We start from the raw sequence: 15,382 nt of genomic DNA on the forward strand, positions 1-15,382 counted from the left end.
TATAATTTTTGTTTCTCTTCTTTGTAACATGTGTAGCAGCCAGTTTTGTTTGAAAAGAAGAGACAGTATTCTGTCTAAGAGTTCATGGAGAGGGGGAGACAGAGGGATAGAGAGAGCAAATGAAAGCAGACCTGAGGTAGCGTGTGTCCTTGATCGTAGTTGAAACATTCTGTGGTTAAAACAGAAGTGATAATAGATCTAGACATGGTGTTTTCATGCATTTGTGGAGTTATTGAAAACTCACTAACTAAGGAGCTGAAATAACTCATGCTATAAAAAGCATAATTCATAGTCATCCTTTTTCAAAAATGATTGAACGGTAGGAGCATGTAATAAACCCCTTGTGAATGTATATAAGTACAAAGCATGTATACCTTTCTCAGGTCCCCCCCCCCCCCCACACACACACACACACACACACATCTACAGCAGGAGACACAACTATAGCTGAGAGAAAGAAATAAGTATTTACATTCCATTGGCATTGTCAATACACAAAAACTTCCATTGATCGCAGTGTAAAGGGTTATGCCTGCCAGAGGGCTGCTGTTGGATTCCGGACATTTCCCCGCAAACTCACTCTAAGGATTATAGCCCTTCATATTTTCTTTGCCTTCTGGCTGTTTTGAGTGAATGTCAAGCCGCATTAACTTCCCAGCAGACCATGTTTGATAGAGGCCTGATTTGGGCCCCTTGCCTCATTTGCACATTTGCCTCGACTGTTATCAATATTCCACACCAAAGGTGTTTGCGGTTCAGCACTTGAGGCAGATTCTAATGGCTTTGCTTTGACACCAAACTGTCAGTGCAGATCTGCAAAGAACAGCACCAACTGGTACTTCAAGATTGATTACTTGGCCATTAGGAGAAAACGCAGACCCCTTTTTTCAAGTCTGTCTATAGATTTGTCAGTTTTGTCACCTTAAACACAAATAACAATTCTTGAAATAATTAAGATTGGTTGACTTTATTCATTCTTTATGGCTTATGATGGATGTGTCTTTGTCTTATTAGAAGCTCTGCTGTCATATTTAGGAATTTCTGTGAATACTGTGTGCTTTAAAAAAATTCATCAGTGATGTTGTACAGTATAAAATCATTTTATTCTTTTTTTTAAACTGATGTTAGTTCCGGTATTTAAATGTTCTTGTTTTAGCCTGTGGTACCCACATGCAGGAAGAAAAATAACATGCTATGTTTGGTTACTAAGTATTTGATTTGGCTCTCTGCCAAGGGTTGGACTACCTGTGAATTGCTCTCCTCTATCATCTGAGGGTTTCATTTTGATAATTACAGTGCCTGTGATCATGAAACTTAACCACTTGTTTAATTAGCCTGAGAGGTTTATGGCCACCATGTGAGGTAAATCTGTTATCATGAACTATCCGTCATTGAGGTAGCTTGTTACTATGACAATCTTTGGTAACATGCAAATCCCCAAAATATAAAGTCAGTAAAGCCGATATCATTAATATTTCTAGTACAATCAAACCTGTCTATAGCGGCCACCCAAGGGAGATGAAAAAAGTGGCCGTTATAACTTTGAGTGCATTGCCTACATGTACATGTGTAATCGTTGTATAAATCTCTAAGTACTTACATGTACATGTACATGAATGTGTGTACAAATGTATGATGCACACTGTGTTTCATGCATTGAACAGTGCCGGTGTTTATGAAATTGTTGCACAGTAACATGTTTACAGTCGTGAAGAAAGCTTAACACTAGTGCAGTATTACGACTGAATGAGTGATGAATGCAGTGGTGGCGATCACTGAACATGGCCCAGGAATGACTTGCACGGCTACAAAGCAGAAAAGCACGCTGAATTTCTGGCTCGCCTACGGCTCCATTGGGTCTGTGGCAGGTTTAAGACAGGTTATAGACAGGTTTAAATCTTCTCAGGGAAACAAAGTTTGTGGCTGATGGCCACGTTAGACAGGTGGCCGCTGTACACAGGGTCTTTAACAGGGCTTTTCTCTTGGGGAGATTTTTCAGTGGCTGCTATAGACAGGGGGCCACTAAGGCAAGTTTGACTGTACGTGGAATCCCTCATATCCAGTCTCAATGGCACTATCCTTCTACTGAGCATGCTCATATTCTGAGTGTGCAGAGTAAGACATCAAAGCCTGGGTGATCTGGTCACGCAGCTGAAGTCGCTTTACGCAGTCCATCCCATGCACTCCTGATTGCCAGTGGACTCCGTTTTACCCCTGGGCTTTAAAGTGTAAATTTGCGCAAATTCAATTTAGCCCCAAATTGTCGTGCAATAATTCAATAAGGTCATCCATGAGCGCCCAAGTAGTCTTCTCTTCCTCTCATCCCTCCACCATCTCTGTGTTTCCTTTTCGTGACCCCTCCTCCTATACATCCCCCCTCCCTCCCCGCCCTGCAGCTTCTCTGCCTCTTCCTGTTTCCCCGAAGCCCTCCCCTTCGGATCACTCAGGACTGCTCATTCTCATTAACTTGAGAAACGATTTGCTCAGAGAGATGCTTCCACATTTCCCATTGTGAAGTTGTCAAGTCACATTTCATATCAGAAAAGTATGGGCTGTACCCAGTCTTTGACCGTGGATGTGCCGTAAAAGAATCACAAGCATTTTGTGCTGATTGGTAGTAATTGCAAATGAATGTAGTTATTGCTTTTTTCATTACATCAGGAGGTAGTGAAATATCACTTAAGCACGTATAACTGCTTGACTTGCAAACATTTATCCCACTTGTGGAAGATTACGAAACATATACTTCAGTGCTACAAAGTGTTGTGAAATAGGGTTTAATAGTTGCTGTATTTTTGTCTTAAAAATATATGTATTTGATTTCTTTTTATCTTGCCATCTGCATTATTATCCCCATTGACAATGTTCTCTCTTATTTTCTTTACAGTTTTGCCTTGATAAAATGCTTAAGGGGAAAGCTCTCTGGAGATTAGAATTACAAGTAAATCTATAAAAAAAGAAAAGAAAAGAAAATACTAGAGGACTATAGATTTAAGCCAAGCAATCTAATAGGGAAGTTATTTCTCATTTAAGCAATATAAATAGATGATATGGAAGCCATGGCCTGTGCTTGTGAAAAGCAATCATAAGAGGGAGAGAGGAAAAAAGGAATGGGACTAAGAGAGAGAGAGAGACAGAGACAGAGATTATCCTGGGTTAGAAAGATGAGGTGTAATGATGATTGTTTATGTAATGGCGACATCTCTGAGGTCTTGCTGATGACAGCAGTGGTGCCATCGACAGATTTCAGTCTGCGAGTTCTTGTGATGAGGGAGACTGCCGCTGATGCTGAAATCATCCATAGGCAGCAAAGTCTTATCCCCTCTATCGTCATCGCGGTAATCCCCTGTTCTCAATAGAGTTGCCGGATGTATATATTCATCCTTCCCATCTGTCTGCAGCTCCGTTCTGCTCAGATTTCTCACTACCCCCCCCCCCCCCCTTGGCAATTTGTGACATCTCCCCATCCTACCAAACATTAAGACGCTACCACATTACGTGTACGCTCACCTATCGCATTTGTATTGATTTGTGCGTGTGTGTCTTCCCATGATTGAGATGTGTCAGTGTGTTTCTCTTTTGTGCTTTTAAACCATTCTACTCTCAGCTTGGTTAATTGAGTTTTTAAAAGTCTTTCAAGATATTGTTATTGCTACATGTATGTTAGATTAATCCATTTGTTTGATTTTTATAGATACTGCAGTTACATTGTGTCTCATACTCTTTCCCACTCTCTGTCACCAAGATGTCTGTCTTCATGTGTTTTGTCTCCTCATCTTTCTTGCTTGCTGTACCCAGTAAGATATCAGTAGTGACAGGGCCCTCTTGAAGTGAGGTACCAGTGATGAAGAAACTCTACTGATTTAAGAGACAGTATTGCCAGCATTGTTGTTGTTGTTGTTGTTGTTCCTTGCTGTCTTTTTCATCATCATCTTCTTCTTCTTCTTCTTCTTCTTCTTCTTCTTCTTCCTCCTCTTCTTCTTCCTCTTCTTCTTATGTTTATTATTCAATTCAATTCAATTCAATTTCGGTTTTATTAAAAAAACACCAAATAAAAGTCCGAAGACTAACCATATTTGGTTTACATCAAACTTTACAGCTTTACAACAGGGAGACATAAAGAAAAGAAATAAAACAAACTGACATTTTACACAACTGATTCATATGGACACCCCCCGAAAAAAAAAAAAGACAAACTATACTCACACTATCATAAAAATTGATAGGACCAATAATAACAACAAAGATAAGGCATCAACTGAAGAGAAATTGCACACACCCTAACATACAATGTACATATGATAAAATTCATTATAAATAAATCACACATTAAAAAACTTTAAAAGTTATCATATTGATAGATAAATATTGGAGTAAAAAAAAACAGCAACTAAAAATGAATGCAGTCATACACAGATATTTAAATCAATTTCATCCTACTGCAAATAAAGTTATGCAGAAAAACAAAACAAACAAAAAACAAACAAAAAACAAACAAACGGTGTGTTCTATAACATGGTGAAACCAAAAAGTGATCATTTCTACAACTATATCGTGCGGATCGTAAGAGCGACCTTACAAATCATATTTCACATTTACAAAAAAAAAAACCAAACAAACAAAGAAACAAAAAAAACAAACAAAACCTAAGGAGTTGAATTAAACAGACGAACTAAAGAGGGCACTGTAGATCGCTGGTACCGCTGTGTTTTACAACGTGGCAAAGCCAAATGATGATTGTTATAATTATTATTATCATCATTATCATTATTATTATTATCATTATTATTATTATTATTATTATTATTATTATTATTATTATTATTATTATTATTATTATTATTATTATTATTATTATTATTATTATTATTATTATTATCATTTTTATTATTATTATTATCATCATCACCATCATCATCATTATTTTTATTATTATTATTGTAATTCTTATTTTTATTATTATTTTTGTTATTACTATCATTATCATCATTGTCATCATTATCGTCATCATAACCACCTGCCACCATGTCTATCTCCTGAAGCCATACGTGTGTGGTGTGTGCTCTACTTTTCTCTCCCATTTTCTTCCGCTCCTCTCTTCCCTTACTTCCTCCTCCACTCGTCATCCCCCCACTTGGTGTTTGTGACACATTGACTGATTTCATGGAAGGAGGGTGTCGTAAGTGTGTGTTTTCTGCAGAATTGGGTGCTGTCTTGGGAGCCCTTCAATCGAAACCTAACTCAACAGTGGGGAGCTCAATTGACACCATTCTGTGGGTCACCGATTCCTCTTCAGTCTGTTGTTTGTGCTCAAGTCCTCGTTCCCTCCCCGTCCTGACCTTTGATAGCTGTGCCCCATCTTCTTGATGGCACTCGGTCATTTTCCCTGTTCTGTGTAGTATGGGCTTCAAGATTTCCCATCGTGCTGTGTTTAGCTATTTTTTTTTTTTCTTATGAGAGAGAGATCGAGATCTTACAAAATCCTTCTTGTTGTTGTTAGAAACCATGTTGAGAGAAACAAAATCTGTTCCTTGAAGCAAAATTTGAGTGTGCTGAGATAATGGTAAATGGTCTCAAAATTAACTCTTCATGACAGCAGTAATGAATAGTTGTACTCTAAGAGTACTTCCTTCCAGCCTCCCAATTTCGTGGTTTGTGAAAAACCAAATAAAAGAAAGTGTTGGAGGCATGCTTCCTGTGTAAATGCTATCTGCTCTTGCTCATGCCTGTGTATCTAAGCATGATGTGAACTGAATTGATCTCTCCTCTAAAATTGGATCTGTTCCATGAGGGTTTTCCTTCATTTCATTTTGTATCTTCTTTATCATGTCTGATGGAGTCAACGATGCTTTAAGTGCTTTCTCCCACTTTGATCTCTCGTGGGAGGATAATATGTGTGTGTGTGTGTGTGTGTATGCACATACATGCATCTCATTACACAGATTGCCTTGTAGGGTGCAAGGTATCATATGGCACAATGAATGGCCTTATTCCATCAAGCTGGCGGGGGGGGGGGGAGCTGCATAGGATATCAACATGTGGGATACACAGGATAGAATGAGCAAAGAATGGTACACGCATACCCAAGAGATCACTGTGTGTATGTGTGTATGTGCGTATGTGTGTGTGTGTGTGTGTGTGTGTGAGAGAGAGAGAGAGAGTAGGTAGGCGTGTGTTACGGTAGGTGAACCCAAAGAAAGAATGTAACACAGAAAAAATCATCCTAACAAATTCTTCCAATGAAAGAATTGATCATCAATTTGCATTTATAGTTGTACAGTGAGCAATATGTGGAGAGAAATATATTGAGTTATTATTTTTGTTTTATGTGTGATCACATTTTTTTCCAAGTACATGAAAATCTTTTCGATTTCTTTTGTATATCTATGTTATTTGTTTAGCTGTTTGTCCATCTGTATTATTTTACATATTTGTGATTTGGCAGATATGTGTCAGAAGCAATGCCAGTTTGAAGTATAACAAATTAATGAAGTAATCAGTGTGGAAGGACTGTGATAAAGAATGGATATCAATGGCAAGGTCTAATTTGGTATCTTACTAATTATTAACAACTTCCAAAGTATGGGGCTCTATTGTACCAACCACAACACCTTCATGAGTGGAAAGGTCCTAATTAGATGTGGTAAAAACTGATGAAGCAGAGAGGCCAAGGTCAAAGTCTGAAATCATGCATACTTGAAAACCACATAGCATGGAGATGAATAGATATCACTGAAAGTAACGAGGAGTGGTGGTCTTAACACCTACTCTATGATATAGGATATAGCTAATCAAGGAATTAAGAATGATGTAATTGATTTGAAACATTGATGTCTTGATTGAGGCAGTTGACCTAACAACTTTACATTACAATGTTGAAGGGGAAAAAAAAAACCCAAATGGAAAATATATGGATGCTGCTGTAGCATATTTAGTTGGATATAATGTGTATTGGCATATTAGAGCTTAGTGGTTTTTATACCTAAGTCATGGTAAATCATGCAAACACACACTCATTAGCTTTATACTGGAATGCATGGTTGACCAGCTGAGGATGTATTATATTGGAGCCCTGTTAGCCTAAATGAAGTAATGTCTGTACTGAAATGAATCCCACAAGACCCGCAGATATGTTTCTCTCACGCAGTCTCATTAAACATGGTTGTCACATTATGTAAGATACCCTGTAGCAGCCTATTTGTGCGCCGAACCCATCCCTTTCATTTGATACGCTGACTCTGTTAACATCTCCAGCAGATTTGTCTGCATGCAAGGTTTCTGGCACTGAATGCGAAAAAAAAAAAAGAGGAGCATCTTTTATGATTAATGAGTGTCTCAAAATCAAATGAGCAAGAGTGGTCATATCAAGATTTATGTAGCTGTTTGCCCCAGAAATAATTTAGCCTTATATTTGAATGAACAGGACTTGACAAGTTACATTCATACTTGTTCTCTTTTTTCATTCCCATTTGGATCTGTTTGTGTGCCATGGTGAAATTGATGTATTATGCGTCCCTCCTCTTCTCTGCCATGATAAAATCTGTCCAGGGCAATGTCGTCTCTTTGAGAAGCTGTCATTTGAAATCGCTTGGCCTTACATTGTAATGTATGGGCGTGAATGCAATGTATTTGAATGTTTTTGTTTCTAGTTTTCTTATTTTGTATTGATGTCAGTATGTCCTTCCTTTCATTGATAAAATCTGTCCAGGGCAACAACATCTTTGAGTTTCTGTCGCCGGAGGACTATCGCGAGGCCATCAGGATCCTTGAGAGCGCCATCCTGTCAACAGATTTAGCCATCTACTTCAAGTAAGTTGGCTTTCCAAAAATACTTCCATCCTTCTTATGGTTTGGGAAGGGGATGGGGGGAGGGGCAGGTTATGGCATGCTGCTTGGGTGTTGAAAGAACAGAAAAACTTTGCTGTAGGAGAGCAACCTTTGAAAACAAATACATGGGGCAGGAGGATTTTAACAGTGCTGATACGGTAGATATGTTTTCTGCAAGTAATGTGTACAACTGTAGTACGTGTTTCAAATTTCTATTGCATCCTCATGCAGTTCAGTGGGAAACTCATGAAATTTTGGATAATTGGAGTTGTTTAATCACGTGTTTCATCTGAAAGGATGATCCATATCTATTTTCTTCTGTCTCAATGCTTTGGAAAGATTAAAACATTGGAAATTGCTGAAGAAACTATCATTTCAAACCCTGCCATATTCCATGGGAGGGAAAAGACCTAACCACATGTCAAAATCCCTCGAGGTATTAACTTCTCATACCAAAATCACATACTGATAGGTAGATATTAACACCAATACTACATGTCTTTTTAGATTTTTAAAAAAATTCATTCTTTGTTTGCTTATTGCATAAAGAATGTGAAAATGAAAGAAAGATATTATTCAGAGGAGTGAAAGTTTGATCTAATTTGTAGAGGGAGACAAAATTGAAGAAAATCACACTTGAATGTGAAAATGGGGTGTGATCAAAGAGTCATAGGACAATTGAAGAATAATCAACTTGCAACTTTTACTTGCATTTGAGACTGCTATGTATAAAGGTTATATCAGTCAGGTTGTATGTATTATGCTGTATGATTACTAGTACTGAGTTGATATGTGCTGTGGTTTGAGGCTGTTGTGTCAGGCTTTGTTTGTTTGTTTTTTGTTTGTTTGTGTGTGGGTGTGTGTATGTGTGTGTGTCGCCATATGATTGTTGATAGTGATAAAGCCCAAATTTGATGGCACATGTTTTGCAAGAAGTCTGTTACTGTAGTGAGTAACATATGTCCACACATTAGCATTCTTTGCTCATCTCCTTTTGAGAATGTCAAAAGAGAGACTTATGCTCATGGTTTGATTGATATTGAGCACTGCTGTAGGACATGTGTACTTTTAACATATCCAAGGTGGTTCTGGGAAAGCACTTCACAACTTGCAACATATCCTTTTCCCATTCATCCTCACATCTGTGAAGACACTCAACATCTCAGAAGGCAAATCTAATTATCTCTTCTCATCAGACACCTGACCAGAAGATGATGGATGCTTCATTCATCCAACATGAGCCAAATCCTCTCGATTTCAAGAGCCCATCGTCTCATTCAGCAATCACCACATAAAAAACAAAACAAAAAAACATAATCTTACCCTGGGCCGACTCATGTCTCTTGTTTCTTCATTTCATTCGAGTGAAGATTGTCAGAACAGCAAAGCACTTGAAGACATTTGATATTTTCTCAGAAGTCTCTCACTGAGGAAAACATACGTTCAAGCATATCTTTCTCTCTTAAATTGATTTGTAGTATGCACAGTCCCACATTATTTTGTATCCCTTCTAGTAACAATAATTTTGGAACGACCAGGCATTTTCCAAGTGGGGATTATTACAACTCGTAGTCATTTAGTGAGAAAGAGTGAGAGAGCAAAAAGAAATAAATAAATAAACATTTTCCTTGAGCTTTGCCCTATTCCTTCGTAAAGTGTTTTTGGAAGTGGACAGGGTAAAGAATTCTTTCTTCACGGTGAATGCAAGAGAAAGTTTTAAAGCCATGTGTTATGAGTGATAGTGATAGTGTGTGTGTGTGTGTGTGTGTGTGTGTGTGTGTGTGTGTGTCTGTATATTTGTACTTATTTGTGTTTGTGCATGCATGTCAGATCTGTGCTTTCAAGAGAAAGAAAAAAAAAAGCAGTCATGGAAAATACACCATCTTTAAAATCCTTTGTTCACGTCTCAGCGTGCTTGCTCTGCATCTTTTGTGTTTACTGCTTCACTCTTGCTGTGCCACAAGGTGTAAATGATTCAAAGCAGGAGTAGTTAGCATCTGATGCAGTAAGAAGACTCTTTTTATGGCTGAATAGAGGAAGCTGAAGGGCAAATCCACTCGGACTTTATGGAGTCTGAGCAAGATGCCATCCCCCCCCCCCTTCCACCGATCCAGTCAGCATGTGTGTAATGACAAACTCCGGCAGATGCTGAGATGATCTTGTCGCACGCAGCTCTAGTTAGTTATTCATTAATTTTACAATGTGCCTTTGTGGGGATTTTCGGCGGAAGAGAGGTGTGCAGGGAGATGTGGTTGCCATGGAGCTGAATGGCAACTTCGCCGGGATCAGTTGCGGCTGACACCGAGATTTGTTTCTAATGTGGGAAATGTCTACATCAGATGAGATGGTGTTATAAGCAACATATTATGTCCTTGCCGGAGGAAGATCTGGCAGTAGAGTGGAGTGGAGTATGGGGGAAGGTGACTTTCAAGGAGAAATGAAGATTTAACAGTGAAGCCTGCAGATTGAATTTGTCTATAGAAGTGAGGAAAAAAAAATGTGCGAAATGAACTAAAGAAAATGATATACTAAAAGAATATACTTTCTATACATGTATTTCTTTTTTATATCACTGCTTTAGAGGTTCTCTGGTTGATAGGAGAATGAGACTAAACAAGAGAGAGAGAGAGAGAGAGAGAGAGAGAAGGTATTGACTGTAAGTCCTGGTGGCTTTGCTGTTGTATAATTTCTGTTCCAGTCAGACCTATGACTAATAGCAGGGCACTATAAACCCACTTGCCCGATTGCCTTGGGCAACCAGATATCGGTCAGGCAAGTATTCAAAGGACACACAGGCAGCAATCATTTTTCCGCAATGCAAATGTGGTAACTAAATCAACAAAGTTACACCAGTTCCTGGCTAGATGGTTGCCAAATAGACAGTTTGCAAGAAGAAGCAAACACAAGTCACAGCCCGCTGCGGCGATCGTTGTGGCTGTGTATGTTATACATTGTAGCAAAACCCTTAGCACTCTGCACTGTGTCTGCATGTGACACTCAGATGTATGTCTCCTTGCCTGGTTCTGTGGATTACAGTGTATTTTGCTTACCCTTCTATCAGGATGCTTTCATGTCACCTTACACAGCTCGCCACAAGCTAAAAGTTAATGCCATGTGACCATCCACTCCTGAGGCTGGAAATATTTGTGACAGCATCACAAATCAACCTCCTTCATATCATTTAAGTTTCTGTATTTTTAACCCGTTGAGGACGAGTCCCGAGTATCCTCGGGCAAGCGTCTATGGGAAATGCGTGTTGTAGCAAAATCAAACCGTCCTCAACGAGTTAAGAGAGAAGTCATAATTTATGACGGTAATTTGATAACAAATAATTCAAGTCTGTTCGCTTCCTGCTGTACTTTTTACATGTATACATTTTTCCCCCCTCAAATTCATTTTCCATTAGTTTTGACTGTCACATGTTCCAAATCCTATCGAAAGCACAAAACAGAGTGGATGTAGAATTTTCCATGTAATACACAGACATACTGATGTTTGGCATATTGTGTTTATATGCGCTGATTTACAATGTTGTGGTTATGCACTGTCATGTATTTCTCTTGCTGAAATATTCTGAGATATATGGCATCATTATTTTTTGTGGATTTTAAATAATCTAAAATGTACCCCATCAATCTGGTCTCCTGGTACTAAAATCCTAAAGTCTGTCAAAATGATCACTATGCCAATGCACATGCAAAAAAAAAAAAAAACCAAACCCCAAAACCAAAACCCTATTTCCTCCAACGCGCACCGTATATTTCACACTGAGGCAAGTGTCATGTGTGCATGTGCTGGTACATTGATGTTCAGCCAATTAGAGGATATGTACTGGGGCAGGCAAAAAAAAAGATTATATTTTCTGCCATGAAATGATATAAAATTTGTCAAAAGGTTAAACAATTTTTTGAACATATATATGAATCCTTAAATTGCCATTTTTCTTGTAACCCAAATTGCAAAGAAAGAAAAAAAACGTGTGTATTTGGGCATTTGTAATAATACCCAGAACTCTTTGCTTGAGGCTAAATTCTACACAGTTCTTTGCTGATACTGTGTAATGGTACGTCTTGTTTACATTCTGTTCAGATCTTGAAGTATGCCAGTGTGAGGCCCTGCCTGACATTTTTGTGTCACCAGAATTTGGTTTGTTTTGTTCAGGTTTTTTTTTTCCTTTCCAAGTCCGTCTTTTGGGCGCTATTTGCAGGACAGGGCTGTTGGAAAATAATAATTTTTGTTGCACACTGGAGAGTATCCCTTTCTACTACAAACATTTACATATTGAACTAATTGCATAATCCAAATAGTTGCTTAGAAGTGATTAGTGTTTTCAGAACAAAAAATATGTCACAGGGCTATCCATCCCCTGAGTGTAAGTAAATAGATACAAATACAAAATATATTATTTGATTTCAACATTATTGTGTCAAAAGATGATGACTACTTTTGCCCACTGAATGTTTGAATCTCCTTTTGTTCAGCCTCTATCCCGCTTCTTCCATGGACTAATCAAGATGTGACAAGTATAATGATAGCAAGAACCTCCACATTATGCCTCTCCATGTGGCACTGTATCTAATCAATGCCATATGTACCAAGTTGGTTTAATCAAACTGTTGTAAATTCCATGGTGACAACCGTACTGAATATTTTGGCCAAGGATCAGCTCATTTTCAGATGGGGCAATGATAGTAGGGGACAATTACTCTCGGAGGTGCCTTACTCGCTGTAAGGTTTGTGCCTGTAGGATGTGTTGATCTGTTTCAATGATCATTTTTATCTTTCATTAATCTTCTTCAACCAAAGCTTAGCAGCCCTGTCAAGCCAGACCAAGCATCTGTGTACTCTTTTCAGTAAAAGGTTGTGGAGGTTATATTATGATGTTGTGGCATGGTTTAACCCTAACTAGGCCGGGCTATTTAGGTAGATCATAGAGCCGGGGGGGCCTCCCAGGCCCCCCCCCCCTCCAGATCTCGGCCGTCGACTGTGCGATCGTGACGAAAATTGGCACACACATTGCCTATGATGTAATCTAAAGTACCACAAAGTTAAATTTTTTTAAAAATGATCATTTATGCTAAATTATGCTAATTTATGCATAATGATGCATGAAATTGGGCAATTTGGTATAAATCACTAAATAAAGCTCAAAGTGGGCACATTTTTTGTGTAAATATTCTTTTTAGTGTCCTGAGCAAATATAAGAGAAAAAAATTGTGCCAACAGAAAAAATTTCTTAAGTATTTTTATTGTTTTCTGAATTTCTTATATATTTCTTTGTTTTTTTGACTTTATGTTTTTCATTGTTTTTTCGATGAAACTTGACCGCAATATTGTTCCGAACAAGAAAATATGTTATTAATTGATTTTAATCAATAAAACCCCAAAATAATCATGCTTTTATGAAATTTGCCTGTAAGCACAGTTTGCATTGAAATAGCACACAAATTCACGTTTTTGAGCAATTTTTGGTCTGACATGCATGTACATATTCATGCGCAACTTCGGAACCGGCCGCCCGGGCATCGCAAATTTGGTGTCAAAAGATGCGTGAGACTTGAAAGAAAAAAGTCATAAAACTTCGCGGCGATAGTTTTTCGCGTTAGCGATACCTCGCGCGGAACGTCGAGGGGGGGGGGGCCTCAGAGGCCCCCCGGCCTAGTTAGGGTTAATTTCTTTTGGTGAATTTGCATACATGTATGCCTGTCACAATTCTACACGGCTTCAAAACCATTAATGTTGTATGTCATGTTACTGGTCAGTTGTTGTTTTTTCTGTGCCTGAGAGCACCTTGCTTTGCAACAATAAGTATAAGGGATATCTGCTAATAGAGTCCTTTTTAACTCTTTATGTGCCATGATCTAAACCCTCTCTGTGCCACATCATTCTGAGACAGCAACATAGTCATGCTTTGGGAAAACATTCTGTTCTTCAAATCTATGTAACTTTTATAGAGTTTTTGGTAATTGTAGAGAATATGTCAAGCTTTGCTTTGATGTAAATTGTACAACAAATCTATGATTGTCCTTCTTTAATGACCAGTAGCTACATTATTGTATAAGAGGCACAACTTTTGCACACAAAACAGTGACAGCCACTTAGAATTAACTTGCAAATTCAGTAGGAGCCACCCCTTGATAGTCAATCACCACTTAAACTGCAAGTTACATGAAATTGCGAGAAACACTTTCATTGTACTGCAGCATTTGGCGATTTATTGATTGTTTTGGTTGAGTTTGTACGTTTGAGCAGAATATGCAAAGTTGGCACGCCATTGACCGAGTCAGGCGTGCAAATGTAGCTCGTAAAGAGTTAGCTACGAGCGTTGTGCACCTTCTTTTCAAGTTTTCCTGTGTGTAGGATAACCCTGCCTACAAACCCTGCAGCCATTTCAAAAGCCCTCTCAGATCTGTTCGAGAAGACAAAGGGCTGACCTAATCAATTAGTGCATGAGGACTTTTTGCATTAAGGTAAAAGGAGAAAGTCAGAGGTTTTTTTTTTTTTTTTCAAGTCTGTAGCTGCAGCTTGTCTGCCTTCGATATTCATGCTCACCCGATGGATCAACTTCCCTTGACTCTGAAGGGAGTCACGCCGTCCGTCCCTGATTTATCTGTGGCTGGCTAGTTGGCGTGTCTAGTGGTGCGTACAATTGAGTGAGATGGGTGGATGATGCTGACATCACTGCGTCCGGTGCGCGGAACATGCAAGTGAGAGCCGCAGAGGGTTTTTGTAACTTGAGCCAGTGTCTGCATAAAACCACATGCCTGTGACTTTACAGGAAGAAGTGGAGGAGTTATCGCTACTTGCAGTCCTCTGCAGCAATCCCTGCATTCCCACAGAGTCCTAAGGGATTTAGGGGTATTATGGTGCCTTTCAGTGTGTCAAGGAGAAAGTGAGAAAAAAAATAAGAAGAGAAAAATCCTTTCTTAGTGCAGTGCAAAAGAATTTCTTTATTCATTGCCCAGGGGAAAAGAAATAGGAAGTACTGAATTCTGATGAAATTGCTGTGCATTTCTGATGAGTCTGAACCGTCTTACTCTTACAATTATACCTTCTTGAAGGAACAATCGCCCCTCCCATGTACCGGTAATGCTTTGCAGCAAGATATAGTGCATAGCACCCTCTCAGTCTACTGTCACACTTGAACAAATTTACTTCCAAAAGTGTTATTACCTCAGGTCCTCCATCCATTTGTTTGCCCCAGCTCTCATTTCTTTTACTGTCACTTTTACTTGATGTGTCAATCTATATCATTTTGAAGTTTTGTTCTCTTTTATTTTTCGGATAGGAAAGTACCAGAATTATTTAGAAGCAAAAGTGTGAGATTTAGTTTGAACAATTCAGGATGAAAGACGCTTTGACAAGAGCATGATATGCATAATGTATGTGTTACTACCGTGAATTGTACACACTTACACACACAGTGCAGTAACATACCGGTAGACACACACACATGCAAACAAGCATACACACATAGAAAGATACTAAAAACGAAAGAGCCCTTCAATCTTACAGATCAGAATCTCTGCACACATCCTTTCAGTGAGTCTGCTTT

General features: G+C 38.6%; 1 protein-coding gene across 5 annotated transcripts in view; it reads left to right on the forward strand.

The window, feature by feature from the left end:
- LOC140241808 (cGMP-specific 3',5'-cyclic phosphodiesterase-like) overlaps positions 1-15,382 on the forward strand; it is a 169,022-nt gene that overhangs the window by 134,538 nt on the left and 19,102 nt on the right. For all 5 annotated transcript variants that reach the window (XR_011902107.1, XM_072321558.1, XM_072321559.1 and 2 more), the window contains one exon: positions 7,709-7,809. Coding sequence is in view for 4 of the 5 variants with exons in the window: in XM_072321558.1 (XP_072177659.1) it covers positions 7,709-7,809 (101 nt within the window). In the remaining variant the exon portion in view is untranslated. The remainder of the gene's footprint in view (positions 1-7,708; positions 7,810-15,382) is intronic.

Source organism: Diadema setosum, chromosome 18, assembly GCF_964275005.1.
Source record: "Diadema setosum chromosome 18, eeDiaSeto1, whole genome shotgun sequence".
Taxonomy (NCBI): domain Eukaryota; kingdom Metazoa; phylum Echinodermata; class Echinoidea; order Diadematoida; family Diadematidae; genus Diadema; species Diadema setosum.